This window comes from Coregonus lavaretus, assembly GCF_964263955.1.
Source record: "Coregonus lavaretus genome assembly, chromosome: 18".
In the NCBI taxonomy this organism is placed as follows: domain Eukaryota; kingdom Metazoa; phylum Chordata; class Actinopteri; order Salmoniformes; family Salmonidae; genus Coregonus; species Coregonus lavaretus.
Window position 1 is genome coordinate 25,353,801 of NC_140005.1, and position 18,149 is coordinate 25,371,949.

An 18,149-nucleotide genomic window follows, 5' to 3' on the forward strand; every position below is an offset into this window, starting at 1 on the left:
TAAAGTCCATGGAGAATAAGAGCACTTCCTCCCAGCTGCACACTGCACTGAGGATAGGAAACACTATCACCACCGATAAATGTACAATAATCGAGAATTTCAACAAGCATTTTGCTACGGCTGGCCATGCTTTCCACCTGGCTACCACTACCCCGGCCACCAGCTCTGCACCCTCCGCTGCAACTTGCCCATGCCCCCCCCGCTTCTCCTTCACACAAATTCAGACAGCTGATGTTCTGAAAGAGCTGCAAAATCTGGACCCCTACAAATCATCTGGGCTAGACAATCTGGACCCTTTCTTTCTAAAACTAGCCGCCGAAATTGTCGCAACCCCTATTACTAGCCTGTTCAACCTCTCTTTCGTAACGTCTGAGATCCCCAGAAATTGGAAAGCTGCCGCGGTCATCCCCCTCTTCAAAGGGGGTGACACTCTAGATCCAAACTGTTACAGACCTATATCCATCCTGCCCTGCCTTTCTAAAGTTTTTGAAAGCCAAGTTAACAAACAGATCACCGACCATTTCGAATCCCACCGTACCTTCTCCGCTATGCAATCCGGTTTCCGAGCTGGTCATGGGTGCACTTCAGCCACACTCAAGGTCCTAAACGATATTATAACCGCGATCGATAATAGACAGTACTGTGCAGCCGTCTTCATCGACCTGGCCAAGGCTTTCGACTCTGTCAACCACCGCATTCTTATTGGCAGACTAAATAGCCTTGGTTTCTCAAATAACTGCCTCGCCTTGTTCACCAACTACTTTTCAGATAGAGTTCAATGTGTCAAATCGGAGGGCCTGTTGTCTGGACCTATGGCAGTCTCTATGGGGGTGCCACAGGGTTCAATTCTTGGGCCGACTCTTTTCTCCGTGTATATAAATGATGTCGCTCTTGCTGCTGGTGACTCTCAGATCTACCTCTACGCAGACGACACCATTTTGTATACATCTGGCCCTTCATTGGACACTGTGTTAACAAACCTCCAAACGAGCTTCAATGCCATACAACACTCCTTCAGTAGCCTCCAACTGCTCTTAAACACTAGTAAAACTAAATGCATGCTCTTCAATCGAACGCTGCTGGCACCCGCCCACCCGACTAGAATCACTACTCTCGAGAGGTCTGACCTAGAGTATGTGGACAACTACAAATACCTAGGTGTCTGGTTAGACTGTAAACTCTCCTTCCAGACTCACATTAAGAATCTCCAATCCAAAGTTAAATCTAGAATTGGTTTCCTATTTCGCAACAAAGCCTCCTTCACTCATGCTGCCAAACATGCCCTCGTAAAACTGACTATCCTACCGATCCTTGACTTCGGCGATGTCATTTACAAAATAGCCTCCAACACTCTACTCAGCAAATTGGATGTAGTCTATCACAGTGCCATCCGTTTTGTCTCCAAAGCCCCATATACTACCCACCACTGTGACCTGTACGCTCTTGTTGGCTGGTCCTCACTACATATTTGTCACCAAACCCACTGGCTCCAGGTCATCTATAAATCACTGCTAGGCAAATCCCCGCCTTATCTTAGCTCATTGGTCACCATAACAACACCCACCCGTAGTATGCGCTCCAGCAGGTATATCTCACTGGTCAGCCCCAAAGCCAACACCTCCTTTGGCCGCCATTCCTTCCAGTTCTCTGCTGCCAATGACTGGAACAAATTGCAAAAATCTCTGAAGCTGGAGACACTTATCTCCCTCACTAACTTTAAGCATCAGTTGTCAGAGCACCTTACCGATCACTGCACCTGTACACAGCCCATCTGAAATTAGCCCACCCAACTACCTCATCCCCATATTGTTATTTATTTTGCTCATTTGCACCCCAGTATCTCTATTTGCACATCATCTCTTGCATCTATCATTCCAGTGTTAATACTAATTGTACTTATTTTGCCCTATAGCCTATTTATTGCCATTCCTCCATAACTTGCTACATTTGCACACACTGTATATATATTTTCTGTTGTATTTTTGACTTTATGTTATTTTTTTACCCCATATGTAACTCTGTGTTGTTGTTTTTAATCGCACTGCTTTGCTTTATCTTGGCCAGGTCGCAGTTGTAAATGAGAACTTGTTCTCAACTGGCTTACCTGGTTAAATAAAGGTGAAATAAAATAAAATAAAAAATAGGTTAGACCCTACCAGATATGTATATTTGTCTTTGTCATAACAGTAAGATGCATATATGTGTGTGGTGATCTAGGTGCACGGATTCTACTGAAGGAGACCACACTGATGCCTCACATCCACGGCCTGCCTGCACTCATCACCATGCTCTTCACCCCTGCCATAGAGCTACGGTCAGTCTGCTTGGAGATGGTATACTCATCACATTTAGTCAAATTACCTACCGTACCTTTTTTATAGGGAATGTCTTTTACGGAATGTGAGGTCTTATAGGGAATGTAAATTGATTGGCGTGTTTTATTAAATGATAACATAAATCATTTGTCATATTCACGTCAAATCATGCATTTAGTCATAAAGGTCTGTTAATGTAACTTTGCCTGTTGTCCGCAGCACCAACGAGGAGAGGACCAGCTACACTGGCGCCCTCTGTGGTCTGGGGTGGAACGTCCAGTCTCAGCCGGCTGTCTTGCCTGAACATGACATGGAGCTCGCCTTTGTCAAATTCGATGTAGAGGACAGAGGTAGCTAACACCCAAGTAGTTCCTCATAGACCCTTCATATCCATATGTATTGTGTTATAAAACATGAGCTTCAACTTTCCACATATAATCAGTGTGTTTTGTGTTGGATCAATGCGTTGCGTGGTGCCATCAACCGTCTGGTGTGTGAGGGGCCCAACGGTCCTCTGCATCTGGGGCCTGACAGGATCAAAAGCCTGCAGGAGGACTGCCGTGAACGCCTCATCAGTCTGTTTACAAAGTCACCCCCTCGAGAAGACCTTGTTCCTGTGTACCATGAGGAACCAAAGCAATGGAACCAGGTATTGCTTGAATTCATGGTGTAATGTTAGTTTCCCCCACTTCAATCAATTCTGTCCTGAGCTTTTATAGAGCGTAAGGTCCATATTAATCATAATTTCTAGTGTTAAAACAATTATATTGAGCGTGTATGGTGTGACCATTTTGTGTGCAGGTGGATCCCAGTCAGAAGATGGAGATTTTCCAGAAGGAAGGTGTAAAGAGCAAAGAGGTCCTGTTCCAGCTACTCAACACTGCTCAACATATGAGCCCATTCTAAAGCAGCAACCAGAAGCACAGCATGCTGTCCTGTTTTCACCTCCACTACTCTTATTTATCTTTTTACAAGATTCTTGCTTATGGAAACCCTCAGGAGGGACACTTGATAATTGCTTCTCCTATGTCCTGTGTTTTTATGTTGTTCAGCTTTTCTATTGCTGTGCTGGTGTAATTATACTTTCCAAACACCTATCCTTTCCCATTTTGATAATTAGTGATATTTAAACAATAAATGGCATTCCTTGTTTTTGTATAAATTAATCTGACTTAAAGTCTGAAGGTATGGTGCTAGTTTCAGTTCGATACTGTACTTACAAAAATACACGAGTGCTTACAACAGATGAGACTTGTCAGTCACCGTCGGTCTCCATTCAAACTCAGGAATAGGCCATCAGAGGGACCTAACAGCCAAGTTAAATTTGTCACCTCAGCATACTGACATGCGCATGCAGGCACGCAAGAGGAAAGGAGCTTCTGTGCCAGAAGGAATCGACGTGTATTTATAGAATGTCATTTCAAATCCCTTTAGAGATTTTCCCAGTGTTGTATGCACCGTGTACCCCTACGAAACATTAACACCTCATATGTCCTCTTATTTCTAACACGACTAGACTGCCCTAGTCAAAAGAAAGTTGTCTTAGACCCCATTTTCAGTAAAGCGTCTGAAAAACTATAACATAATACATCAAGGAACATTTATTTTTCTTATTCTGTAATGAAATACATACTGTAAGTGCAAATAGTTAGTCCAGGGTCTAAGAACTACATTGAGTATAGTTGGACAGTTAATTCAAACAAGTTAAATATCATCAGATATTCCTCGTCTTCATAGTAGTCAAACAACGGTACTTAAAACACCAGCTTGTGTATAGTTCCTTATAGTTATACAAAAGCAAAAACCCTACAATTACCACATCTAAAACGCATATTGTCTAATTATTTTGTGCTTGAAAACACAAAGGAAATCATTGTATTTATATATATTGTCATATACTGAGAGAAGGCCCACCAGCTAACTCAAACATTAAGCAGTATTTAACATTGGCAGCAGAGCATTTCTGTAGGCATATCTCTTTTTTTGTGCCAAATCTTAGCTTGTTGTAAGCACAGCAAAAAAACGTAGCATGAAAAAACTGCACAAAAGATATCAAATATTTACTCAAGGCTTGACTTCATGCACTTAACAAGTAACACAAAATAAAAAAAAAGGCTGGTTCTTTTTTTGTTGTTCAGAATTGTGTACTTGTCTACCTAGACATAAGATCTTGAACATGAGTGATTTACTGTGTGTTAGTGTGTTAACCGTTCTAGACAGTTTTGGGGTCAGGGTTTCTCCAGTGGTTGGTTTTAGAGAACACCTAGATGACATAGTACTACCCCACAGATAATGACGAGGCTGTTAGCTAGACTCAGGTCTACTCTTCCTTTCGCTTGGCCCCGGGGATCTTCGCCTGGATCCTGTCGTGACAAAACATGAGGTCAACTCGGATACAGTACTGATTTATGTCACAGTGTAGTCATTAACCTTTTCTAGTTTGTATCAAGATGATCATTACAATCTATTTCTTAGGTGGATGTTTCAGAAACTACATTGTTCATTCTGGAGTACAAAAGGTCATAACTACTTACTTCCCCACTACGGAGTTCACTTGGGTCCGTATTAGTCCAACATATTGGTCAATCTGTGCCTGAGACAGAAAACAATTTAGATTAAATTAAAAATTAACAAAAATTGAGTTAAAAATGTGTTCTAGAGAGTGAAGGTAAATTCTTACCTGGTGTTTCTCATACACAATGGGCATGCTAAACATGGACACCACGGCTGTAGGGGAAGAGGGAGAGCGCACATGTTAAAGCAGTTTGACCTCGAGTCCCCCTGGGAATATACCCAAATATGCACAAATTGTGTCCACTGAGCCCCACCCCAGCTCAGAGACTTATCTACACTAGGTAAATAGAAAAATAACACATATGAGATACGTTTTGTCTTCAGTTGTGAATGAATCCTTTGAACAAAGCCATTCATAAATGTAATGTTGGAATTTCATCACATGGATCTTTTTGGGATGTGAAGCCAACTAAACTTTAATCTAGGATTGAAATCAATTGTTTTTGCTCAAAAGGGCAGAAGGGAATTATCCACTATTATACAGAACTTAATTGATACAGATTGCAGTAAAACTCTTTCTGGTTCCATGAAGAACCATATGTTGTGATGAGGCAAACATCAGGCTGTTAGTTGATCTTGTCGGGAGGTCATGTTGCTTTGCTCCACAGCGTGTGTTCTCTCTGTGTTGGGTGAAGCAGGGTCTCTGTGTTGGGTTAATCATTGACTGTCAATGGGGTACTGTGATGCGTGCTTATTACAACCCACTCCCCTGGTTATAGTAAGAACTCATACAGACTGGCTCTGTGATCTTGTAGATGGAGAGGTTTCAATATGATGCATTATATTACGTTTTGTTATAAAATGATGTTAGACAGAAGAGATCATATATGAGCTGTATGTCAGGATGAACATGGTGTGCAATAGGCAGTAAAGGGGTGCAGAGCTGAGTAGAACAGCACAGTAGCTAGTCATAGGAGGATCCTCACCCAGAATAAGCAGAGTCAGGCCATTGAAGAGAGCGCCCACATAGGTCAGCAGCCACATCAGCACAGCAAACTGCAACACAGGGTAAAAACTCTTGGCACTGCTTCACCAAACAAACCCACCCCAACAATTTATGGTATGTGTATCGGATGTTTGACAGAAGGTATAAAATAATTAGATGTTTTAGGTTTAACGTGTCCATTGATGATGTTTGACAGTAGAAATAGTAGTGAGATTACAGACATTAAAAAGTAGAGTGTTGGTAAGGTGTTAGTGTCCATGTAATTCTTGTAAAAGCCCAGAGATGAGAGAGAGGCTGACCTTCAGTGAGTCGATGAGGTCCTGGACCAGGAACAGCCTACGGAGCTCCTTCATACAGGTGTTGGCGTAGAGCAGAGCCTTGTCAGCATAATTACCAATCTGATCCTGGGACAGAGAGATCTCCACTTCCAGATAGGTTCTGTCGGGAAAAAGTACAAAAGACTGTTAGGTGTCCAGGCTAAAGTGACATTGCAAAACTGTGAGTGAATGTAAAATGGCAGACTTTTTTTGTGCTGAGTAAACCTCTCTATGATCTTCTATCATCTCTCACTCACTTGAATGGGTGTCCTTCATCGGTCTTCTGCACAGCCTGAAGCACAGACTTGTAGATCCTGAAGCTGATGCTGGCAGAGAGGGCAGCCAGGGCTAAGTAGGCTCCCACACTGACCACACTGAACTGGGTCAGAGAGAAGAGCAGCAGGAGCACGCTGCCGAACACAGCTCCAGACTGCTTCACATTCCTCCAGTAGAGCAGGTCAATGGCTGGGGGAAGGACAGACAGGAGAGCAGGGTTAGGATCCAGGGTTAGGCCCAGTATTACACAGTGACAGTATGATGACCTAACCGTAAGGTCACCCCAGCATGACACAGTATGATCCAACCATCGGTCACCTCAGCATTACAGTGATAGAATGACCTCACAGTGCTCAATTTACAGTGTTCCTGTCTACGTTGTGATATCACTTACAGTGCGGTAATCCCGTGTGTCCCAGGCATTTAGGTCAAATAACTGGAAGCCCATAGCAACCAGAAGTCCTCAGAGACCCCTGACGTGTGGGATTTTGCTCTAACCTATATTTTTATTGCGTTTGATTGAGCTGTGGATTCATAAACGTAGGTGTGAATGCGTCAAAGTGAAAACGCTTCTGTCCGGCTTCTTTTCCCCTATATATAGAGTGACCTTTGCAAACGATAACAGCGAGCTGACTCTTACTTGTTGAACAAGCGTCACACAATTCATGTTGCCGCACACCGGTGGTAGCACTTTATCTGCCAGTGATATGTGTGATTATCAGTAGTAGTGGTCAGCACCTGGCCTGGTCACACACACAGGCGACCCTGCAGTACCCTAACACAACCTGGTTCCCCAGTAGCACAACTGTACTAGCCATTCACAGAGCTGGGTTAATCATTGACCTGTGGAGCCAGTGGCAGAAATAGATCCCGATAGTGTCCAGAGATAACAGCTCAAAGTGACCTGGTCATTCTACAGCTCTACGGCCAGAGGAACTAGATCACAGTAACAGGTGAGAGGCCCATTTGGGACCATAAGAATGAACAAACTAGGCTACATCATAAGGCACACTAGTAAACACCCAAAGGGGATATAGCCTAGTTGGTAACCTAAATAAGCTTTCTTTCAATCTATACTATTTTATACATTCAATTGAATGACGTCTTAAAAGACTGGTGTCATGTCCTGCTATCTCTGTTTTTTAGGGCATACATTTTCAACCCCTAACAAAGATTACACAGGTTTATCACCCCTGGATTAGGCCTGAGTCAGTGTACCATTCCAGCTCAACTCCAGTGACCCATACAACCCTCTCCTATGTTGGCTGTTAACACAGGCTTGTTTCCATGAGAACAGTGGCTGGTTTATCAACAGTAGTGAGCTGACTCTTCCACATCCAGTGACTATGGCTCAGTTTAAATCCTGTATTTCAATGTTCAACTGTTGATGTGACACCTGCAAGCCCTCTTTTTTACGAGGAGAATAAGTCAGTTCCAGAGAGTTTGTGCTCCTGTTCAAGAGAGGAGTAAAACGCTGCAGTTTCCCCTGGGTGTCTTCCTCCCTAAGCCCTCCTGCCTGCCTGCTTGCCAGCCTGCACTAATTTTAGCTGTGGAGCTGTGAGCAGCACAGAAATGACGGCCATCTTTATTTTCTACCATAGGCATCTGTGGATGAAAAAAAGGCGTTCTAAAACAGGGTGCTGAAAGACACTAGTTTTACCGCCTCTCTGTTTGTGGGTGACAGGTTCAATGCTAGGTTCTGCTTCTGCCATTTCCCCATAATCATATGCCCAAGTCATCAAGACTGAGATGCCCTTATCAATAACCAATACTGGCTGACCTCTGTCCCTGTAATCAATAACTCTAATAAATCAGGCTGGATTATCTCTATATCTGACTGAGTGCCACTCCCTTTAAACCCAGTACCAATATCACTAGTCACTAACCCACTCTCTATGATTTGCCATTTATCTACAGTATTGCTTATAATGGAGATGCTGAATAACAAAAACATACACATTCACACACGCACCAAGCAAAGCAGCTGTAAGACAGACAGGCAGGACAGCAATGCCAGAGAGACTTGACAAACAGCAGCAACTGTACCTTGTGATCTGATCTACAGATTGCACAAAGAGAGAAAAGCTTTAGCTAGTGCGGTAGAAGTGTGTGTACTGACCTGCGGTTCCCATGGCTGAACAGGGAAAGAGGCAGCTGCTTTATCCACAGACAAAAGGAGAGCACTGAAGGGGGACTACCCCCCCCCCCCTCCCCCCCAGGGAGGGGAGGGGCCACAAGCACACAGGCTAATCATCGTTGGTCTTGGCAGGAGGATTGGAGGGTGGGCGTTAAGGGGAGCGGTTGCCAGAGAGCTGAGCTGCGATCCAGCACACACACACACACCATCTCAGTGAGCTCTTTCATACCCTGGTTTTAAAGCACAGCCCCACTGACAAATGACAGACTACCAAGCAAGGACAAAAATAAAGAGACTGTATCCGATTCAAAATGGTGGATGGGTATCTCCCTCCACCAGGCAAGAAGATGGAGTTATTTCCGATCATTTACTTATTCTCTTATCAATAGCCCGCAGCATGTGACTTCATTGGCAGTATAGCGTCTTGTGAGTGGGTGTCGCAGCAGATCTGCAAGGTCAGTGAGGGTGTTATTAGCACTGTATACTGAGGTTGAAAGATGCTGCCTGAAATATACTGCTCTATTAAAATGCTTCAGCTCTGTGAGGATCTGGTGAGCGCCTGCCTGATGCAGTTACCATAGCTACGGTGCTCCATTTTCTCCCCCTCCACTCACAGAGAGAGAGGAGGGGGGAAGCAAGGAAAGGGAGAGATGGAGGGCGGGAGCGAAAGCACTTCCTGGGAAACAGATTCACTTGCTTTGTCTGAATCTGGGGAATGAGGGACACGTACCATGTCTACACCGACACACACCCAGCCACTCCCTTTATTGTTCAACACAAAAGGACAAAGGGCCGGTAAAACATGCAGGCATCAGTCATGGACATGGTGTAAACAGGTTTCTAAACGTTGCTGATACGACAATGAGTTGAATCATATATTTGGCATATTTGGGCATAGAACAGGTCAAATAACAATATTATCTGCTTTTAAACAATTTCATTCTGAAATGTATTTCAAAATACAAATGCTAAAGTCATTTTAAAATCCCAACTTTGATTGACACTGGAAGTATGATAGATAATGACAATCTTAAAACGTAAAATGTGGCCTGTCTAGACACTTGTACTATGTTGACACCACATTTCATGCATTAACACCAAACAGAATTTGTTCAGTGGCTCATTTTGATATAGTACAAGGACATGAATGGGTTAAGGGCTGGTTTTGCTTTTCTTTTATGATAATATGTGGATGGTACTCTATACAGTAAAGTAATAGTAGTAGGCCTAGGTTCATGGGTGAGGTTTGCTGTCAAGCTCTCTGGTCTGTAGAGACCCTGTGGATTATTACTGTCCCTCCCAGCCAGCATGAACACAGGAAGTGGAACCAGAATGTACAGGAAGTACCGTGACACGCAGCCAAACACTGTATGAATTCTGGTTCTGATACTCGAACTCAACAAGCTGATGCAATTTTCTTACTCTTCAGGTTAGCCTACATTTTTGGGTAGAAGCAGAGTGAACCAGTTTGAGCCTGACCCGATTAGACAACTAAAGTTATCGACACCGCCTCAAACCATACTCCAAGCCAGCATGCGTAAACATGTAGACAAGCCTGTATGTACAGTACTTTGCTTTAACAGCTTATTCAAACTAAAGAACACCCAAATGGTCAATTTCACCCTTGGGTGTGTTGACTGTATGAACTTTTATTTTTAAGAGGCAAATAAAGTAGAGTGAATCAGTTTTAAACAAACCCCATCAGACAGATGATGACATAGGCCTTTTCATAAACACAGCCTAAAACCATATTCCAGGCCATAGTGAAAGCTCATTGAACACAAGCTATTCTGCTCACAACTCCTAGTGCCGGAATAAAAGGACCTACTTATTGTTGTTCAATTAAAATATAGTTTCACCAGGCCCATGTGTGGCATCTTCTCTTTTTTTAGAAGATAATGTAGGCTATAGTCTTACATTTTCATTTGGTAGATTCTATTCTATTTTCCATTCTAAATATATTCTTAAAATCACCCACTGTCATTCACAGGTAAGGAAAAGGCAGACCAACCAACTCCATCTCCCTCTTACACACAATACAGTATAATAAACATGGCTGCCATAGAAAATTACAGCCAGTTGGAAAGGCAGGGAGGAGGAAGGGAAACCATTTTCCCTCCCCGTCCTCCTCCTAACCCAGAGGTGATGCTAATGCACACCAGAAAGAGGCAGACAGAGGCTGTGCCTTTCTCTCCCAGTAGCTGCAAGGTACCCTGGCAGCCGATGGATGAGACTGATGTAATCAGGATGGGTGTGCCCTGGTTGCCATGGAGACAGTCTGTCAGTGCTATCCGGATGCTCCGGCAGCCTCGCACACAAAAACAGCTCACAGACTCCGCCATGAAAACAGCTCCCCCACAGAGCCCTCAGACTGGGAGAGTGATAACAATGACACACCCTGGTTTCACGTTAACACACATATAAAACACACACAGAACACAGACACACAACAGACAGCTCACAGCATGTGTGTGTGTGTACATTCATCATTATAAACAGCGACGTCTCACACCCACACACCCGCCTTTGCCCTTTGTCTCACACGCCAGAGAGAGAGCATGATCAGGGCGTGTCTGCTGTGACCCCCCCCCCCCGGTGAAGGTAAAGAGCTCAGCCTGATCACCCAGGCCCCGACTAACACACACCATGGATACCACCCCAACCATACATGCAACATCCCCCTGTCATAAACACACACACAAACTAGATCTGCACTAGCAGCATAAATACACATGCTCCTCACACATCAGTTCACCACTCACAGCCTAGATACACACTTCTAACACACAGACAGAGATACACACAAACACAGCAAAGACATCAGTACCCTGGCCTTTCCAGCTGCTCCAGGAGCACTCCTTCTTGGTAACGTCTGCAGTGGACTGCATGCTGATGATCAGTTCTCTCCCTGATTTCCCTTTCTTTTAGATTTCTCTGTTTTCTTCTAGCTCTTCCTCTTCTTGTGCCACTGACTCACTCACTCATCCCACAATGGCATGAATGGTTGGAAGGATGAGATGAGGGAGAGATGCGGAGACGAGAGGGAGGGAGGAAAGGAGGGAGGCAAGGTTGTCAAGGTACTGGTCGGCTCGCGGAGCACACAGACTGATGCTGTGGAGCAGTGCTAGCGAGAACGGAAGGAGGAGAGGGAGTGTGGGGGGTGATCGAATTGTAAATACCACACCACAGTCGCTACTGCAGCAAATCATCCATGCAATGATTTAGTGCCTTGGGAGGGGGGGTATTTTTCTTGAAAGGGGAGGTAAGCACTATTTCACAATAAAAGTTCCCGTGCTGATCCTGAATCTCAAAGCAGACTAGGGCGGTGGGCGGGGGGGATTGGCAGTGAAAGAGTTAACCAACATACCCTTTGATGAAGCTCAGTCGGAAATAGGCATATATCCTAGCCCGCCCCCCAGGCTAGTTTTATCATGATCCATATTGTATATAAGATAATTTCCAGATAAGGTGCCAGGTTGAAATTACAATGTAAAGAATCTGACGTCATCTTTTACAGCATTGAGCCTAAAGACTCCGCCATGAAAACAGCTCCCCCGCAGAGCCCTCAGACCAGGAGAGTGATAACAATGACACACCCTGGTCCAACGTACCGTTTCACGTTAACACACATATAAAAACACACACAGAACACAGACCCACAACAGACGGCTCACAGCATGTGTGTGTACATTCATCATTATAAACATTGTTTTGTGTTAGGACTGAGGATTCTATAGGCTACTGCTGGGGTATGGACCTAGCGTTGCCAATGAATAATCTGGCAAATAGTCAACTCTGCCCTTTGTATGCTTTGCATAAAATAATGTTTAAGTTTGCAGTCAATATCACGCAAATACTGTAGCTATTTTCAATACGTCTCACTAATTATTGAGCAGTCTACGTGCTAGTCTTTTCAATAATTTATAACCATCACACCGTAGCCTACAGTATAGCCCTCAATGTTCTTTTAGGTTTACTGCCTTCAGGCTGTGGTTCAGTTTGTGCTTTAGGTTTTTCCACCAGGATGCATTATCAATGCAAATGGCCTGACAAAGCGCTATGGACTCACAGTGATGCATGGAGGCATGTAACGAGCTGTGTGCAACGGACAGTATCACGTCTAAACAGTGTCTGTGGGCTTGGATAGAGAATAACCATATCCTCATGATTTATAATGTCATAAACATTGACTCCCTCTATTTCAGTGACATTGGTACAGTCAGTCTGTGCACAGACAGCCCTGTTGACGTCCCGTCACACCCTCTGCTTGCTGCAACCTTAAAAATTATATGAGCCTGTGCTGTCTGCGCCCCCTAGGAAGGTGTTGCCATGGCAACTTCTGTGGAGCTGCACAGGCTGTGGTACATGATGTCTGCTCTGCTTGTCTTCTCTCTCCAGCATACATACGGACCTCTGTTATAGTCTATGGTGCTCTCCACCACCTAGTGGTGGAGGAATATAAACTTTATCAAATGGCTTGACCTGCTTTTAGGAATTCGAGAACCTTCTGTGTGTTTCTGTTTGTAAACACCAGGAGAGGAGGGGGGCTTCGGCTTTTCCTCAAGCACATCGTCAGTGTTTTCATTCCTCTTTATTCTCCCCATCGGAATAAAGAGCGGCAGTTACATACCACAGGTGGATATTGTCCTGTGACAGCTAAGGAACGATAGAATAATAATCACTCCAATGTGATATTTCTGTCACTGCATCTAGTCGCACATAAAGTGAATCCTCCTATGCTTAAGTCGATGCTTGTGTGCTCCAGATTTGACATCACAGGGTTACATAAACCCACTGTTTACAAGAAGGATGAAAAAGAAGCAAACAGAAAAAGACAAATAAGTGGCAACACAAAACGCCCAGCTTAACACACACAAAGATCTCTGGCTCGAACTGGCTGGCTTGATCTGTGATCATATGTCTGTCTGAGTTACTTCCTGACATGATGATGGTACTGGGTGTTAGGAAACAGATGGTCTGTTTGGGATTTGGAAGAGAGAGTCAAGGCTGTCTAAAAATACTGTATGAGAGTGAGGCATTAGTTATGATATATTCAATGATGTAGAATAGATAGAAGCTCATCCTTTGTTGATTATCATCATAAAAATGGTGGTCTCAGATATGTTTTGTAACTGTAGCCTACCACCAGAGGGAAGCAGATCTTGAAATCATGCAGCAGCTCATAATCCAAGATGCTCACACCCACCACAGCACAGAGAGAACGGAACAAGCCTTCTCACAGCAACACAATTCCTGACCTTGTCAACACAGGCAATATAACAACGCACCATGACCCTCCATGTTATCTCTTCTGGTGCATCACACACTCAGGGCAGTAAAAACAGTAAATTAACAACCTGCTGTATTAGAGGGATTCCATTGTCATACCAACAGCCTGGTAAAAAACGTGCAGTTACTAGTGTTAAAACACGGCAACCAAACAGCCATTGGATCCTCCACTGACAAACAAATGCACCAACAGATACCATACTACCTGTTCCATAAGCTGGTTGAGCAATTTCTGGAGTGTTGTGATGATATAATGCAGATGCAACACAACTGCAACAAGGAAAGATAAGTTATGAAGATAACATGGCTTCAAGGAGGGATAACAGTGTAACTAGATCGGTTTATCACTACAGATTGTATGTTGGAATGCAGGCTATAAGGGTTCATTCCAGAAATAACATACAAATTCTGAATCAACAGACGAGGACAAGTTGATGAATTACAGGACTTACCTTTCTGTTTGTCAAAGCCCTCCATAAAGACTGCCGCAGCAGGTTTAGCCAGGTCTCCCTTCCCCTCAGTGACGTGCTTGTCGTCCAGGAAGGGCCTCTCAGACCTCACCTCCGGGGGCACTGTGGCTGTGGGGGGCTTGGGCTTAGTTGGGCAATCCTCCTCCATTTTTATGGGGCTCTTGTGCCTGTCATTGGATGATTTTATCATGGAGCTCGTCACAGGCTCGGCTGGGACCACCTCTGGGGCGGGGCGGGCGGGGGATGCGGCAGTGAGGATCAGAGGTGAAGGTGTGTTGACCCCCTGTTTGGTGCCGGACCCCTCTCTCTTGGGGCTCTCCTCATTGGCAGACTCGATGAAGAGCTCACTGTCCAGCTCAGCCTCCCTCTCCTCCCTAAGGATGCTGTAGGATGTGGGCCCCTTGGTGCTGGGGGGGTTGTCGAAGGGGTTGCCAGCCTGTCTGAAACCTCCCTTGCTGCTGGGAGGCTGCTCGAAGGGGTTGTTACTGGACTTGGTGCTGGGGGGGCTCCGCAAGGGGGGCTCCTCAGAGACCAGCTCTATCTCAGAGTCCCCAGACTCCGCACTGCTGCCGTCCTGCTCCCTGGCCTTGGTGGAGCCCGGGGTCGGCTTGCTGCCGGGGACAGCCTTGAACAGGTCTTGGGAAGGGGATTCTTTTTCTGCAGAGATAGAGAAAAAAAAAAAAGAGCCGAATTAGAGTGCTAATAAGAGACATTCAATGCATCTTTAACGTGTTTTTATGTCCTTTTATGATTTGTTGTAAACCTATAAATCAGAGAGCAATGCATGCTGAACACTAGATGAGAAAGCTCAGTTGAGAGGGCTCGGTTTGTTGTTTTTGTAAAGTTGTGACAGGGTTTCCTCAGAAAGTTTGGTTTATATACTTATTGATTTTAGATCCCGCGACGCGGTTAGCCTCAGTTGCTGTGACCACTGCTATCTGTCCCGGGATCCTACCAAACCAAAAAAGTCTGAAGTTGTTTGGTGTAGCTAGCTACTAGCCTAGTTTGTAGCTATCAAGCTAGCAGGGTTTTCCACAAACAGCTTGAACACAGCCCACAATGTGGTTAGCCCATGATGCGGTTAGCCCTTGTGACTGGGACCGCAGAAGTCTCCCGGTCTTGTGGCTGTATTCCCTGCTGCTATTTCCCTGCGACCTGACCTAGCTGGAATTGCGTGGTATAGCTACCAACGTTAGCTGATGCTGCTACCATGCCACCTATAGCTGCAGAGGCCAGTGTTTCTCTAACGCAGGTGAAAGATCTTTTAAACTCTTTTAAAGGAGCTGTTTCAACAGCATGAGAATAGCTTCAAGAGCTTTGTTCAAATATTGGTGGATACAACAAACAAAATATTGGATGATCAAACCCGAGAGGGCCGGGGCCTAGATTCACAAAACCTTCTTAAGAAGAAATGTTTTCTTAAGTGCAATTTTTTCCTTAACTTTATACTTAAGAAGAAACTTACAAAAAAATGCTATTGCTCAATACAGTTATTGTAAATGTTCGTAAGTTTCTTCCCATGTTTCTTTCTAAGAAAATAGTTTAAAATAAATTAGATTCTTGAAAAGAAAGTTATTGGATTTTTGCTCCGAAATGTTCTTAATTCAAAGATAGCTAAACCCTTGTCTTAAACTCATGGAAGTGAGAAAATAAGCTAATGAATGCAATTGAACATGTTTAATTGACTCACAAATGTAATCTGAAAGTTCAGTATTGATTGTTTTAAATCCCAAAAAATGTAGACCAGTAATCTCAGTAAGATGCTAACATGATTGCCCTTGCTAGCTATCTAAATAGCGAGCTCGGTTGCCTAGCGACAATAATTTTAAAAAGATAGTTAAGAAGTTCGTAAGAAGAGGAAGCTTCTCACTGTAACCAGTGCCTGTAATCTGGTTCAGGTTATTAATCAACCTACCAGGGTGTTTACAAACACTACAGGAACTATATCACCACGTTTATTGGTCAAATTTTTACTAATACTGCAGTTATTGATAAGCATTCACCTATTAAGAAATGAACTGTTATAACTGTTAAGGCTCTGTGGATTGATGAGAAATTGAAAAACTGTATGGTTGAGAGAGATGAAGCAGAAGGAGTGGCTAATAAGTCTGGCTGCACATCTGATTGGCAAACTTGCTGTAAATTGAGAAATTGTTACTAAACTGAACAAAAAGAAGAATAAACTGTATTATGAAACTAAGATAATTCATATACAGTATGATGGAAAAAAGCTTTGGAGTACTTTAAATTAAGTTATCAGAATCAGAAGGCTCATTCAGCACAAAACCTTTTGATAATGCCAATTAATTGAATGCCTATTTCACTGGCAAAGTGGGCAAACTCAGGCATGAAATACCAACAACAAACTGTGAGCCATCATATATTCATGCATAAAATATCTAATAATGAAAGAAAAGCATTGCAATTTAGAATTCTGTAAAGTTAGTGTGGGAGAGGTAGAAAAATGATTGTTGTCCATCAATAATGAGAAACCACTTGGTTTTGACAATTTAGTGGACTATATTGCCACTCCTGTTTGTCATATCTTTAACATAACTGGAGAAAAACTGTTTGTCCTCAGACCTGCAGTGAAGCTACCCAAGAACGGTAAAGAGCCATTTGCTGGTTCTAACAGCCGACCAATCAGCTTGCAGACGGTTTTTAGCAAACGTTTGGAAATAATTGCGTTTGACCAGATACAATGCTATTTCTCTGAGAAATAATTACCAACACACTTTCATCATGCTTATAGAGAAGGGCACTCAACATGTACTGCAGTGACTGCACTGTACTGCACTGCACTGACTGATGATTGGCTGAAATAAATTGATAATAATAAGATTGTGGGAGCTGTAGTGTTAGACTTCAGTGCAGCCTTCAATATTATTGACCATAATCTGTTAATGGCAGAACTTATGTGTTATGGCTTTACATCCTCTGCCTAGGGATGGGCATGATTATTTAAATATCCGAACAGACGTTAGTATTATGAAATACTTGTGTGAGTAATCATTTCTGAGAAAAATAATTATAGGCCTAATTTAATTAACGATGAAAATGCTTTGTCTGAAGTAAATGTAACTATCCATGTGACATTGTTACATACAAGAATGACGTACATTATTTTAATTGAATAAAACAAACTTAAAATGTAGTTTTTATGACGTGCGGCATAAAGAAAGATATACCAGTAGCCATCTATGCGTGTAGCTTGTGGATTTTTGTCATCTAATCAAAGCTGCTCTACAGTCAGAGGTTCCATGTGTAGCAAGTGAAGTGAGAGATATCTAATCAATGCAAAATTGAATAAAAATTACGGACTAAAAGTTAACTAAATGAGAACGACTGGGCTACAACTAGTGCTGCGCGATTAACCAACATTTAGTATTTTTTCCGGTTATTAAACTACTCATTCATACTTAGGCAGACTAAACAGGATGACTAAAGACAGTACAGAATGGGGAGCACATAGATAACGTTAGATGGTCTGGCTGGCTGACTGACTGCTACTGCAGAGATGAGATGATGACTTTAAGGAATACAAAATAATAAAGTTATATACACAACTGAAATATTTTATTATTTCATAGTAATGTCCTATTTTTCTATTGATGTCTACCCAATGTGGACCTGACAGAGACAATTAAATATTTAGTTGTTGGCAATTTAATGTTCACTATTTTTGGCTTTGGAATTAACATTAAAAAGCTTGTAATGTCATTCTTTCATAATGCATTTAATGTAAAAAAAAAAAATAGAAACCGAAATCAAAAACCAAACCTCAAAAAGCACTAAATCGCTCAGCACTAGCTACATTTACATTTT

At 43.1% G+C, this 18,149-nt stretch overlaps 1 protein-coding gene and 1 pseudogene across 3 annotated transcripts in view; one reads left to right on the forward strand and one right to left on the reverse strand.

The window, feature by feature from the left end:
• Positions 1-3,345, forward strand: part of LOC311145606 (ATP-dependent RNA helicase TDRD9-like) — a 35,851-nt pseudogene extending 32,506 nt beyond the window's left edge. Inside the window, exons 28-31 of the transcript XR_014615596.1 lie at positions 2,218-2,314; positions 2,535-2,652; positions 2,758-2,964; positions 3,117-3,345. The product of XR_014615596.1 is annotated as an ATP-dependent RNA helicase TDRD9-like (transcript). The remainder of the gene's footprint in view (positions 1-2,217; positions 2,315-2,534; positions 2,653-2,757; positions 2,965-3,116) is intronic.
• Positions 3,346-3,898: 553 nt separating this feature from the next.
• The window catches only part of LOC311145230 (reticulon-1-A-like), a 51,672-nt gene continuing 37,421 nt past the window's right edge, over positions 3,899-18,149 (reverse strand). The window contains exons 3-9 of one of the 2 annotated variants that reach the window (XM_084181462.1): positions 14,307-14,981; positions 6,410-6,617; positions 6,135-6,273; positions 5,816-5,885; positions 4,996-5,042; positions 4,850-4,908; positions 3,899-4,678 (exon numbers count right to left, since the gene is read on the reverse strand). In XM_084181462.1, coding sequence (XP_084037588.1) covers positions 4,636-4,678; positions 4,850-4,908; positions 4,996-5,042; positions 5,816-5,885; positions 6,135-6,273; positions 6,410-6,617; positions 14,307-14,981 — 1,241 coding nt within the window. In that variant the 3' untranslated portion in view covers positions 3,899-4,635. Of the gene's footprint in view, positions 4,679-4,849; positions 4,909-4,995; positions 5,043-5,815; positions 5,886-6,134; positions 6,274-6,409; positions 6,618-8,547; positions 8,611-14,306; positions 14,982-18,149 lie in introns of those variants that run through there. The other variant, XM_084181461.1, reaches the window with a different exon arrangement.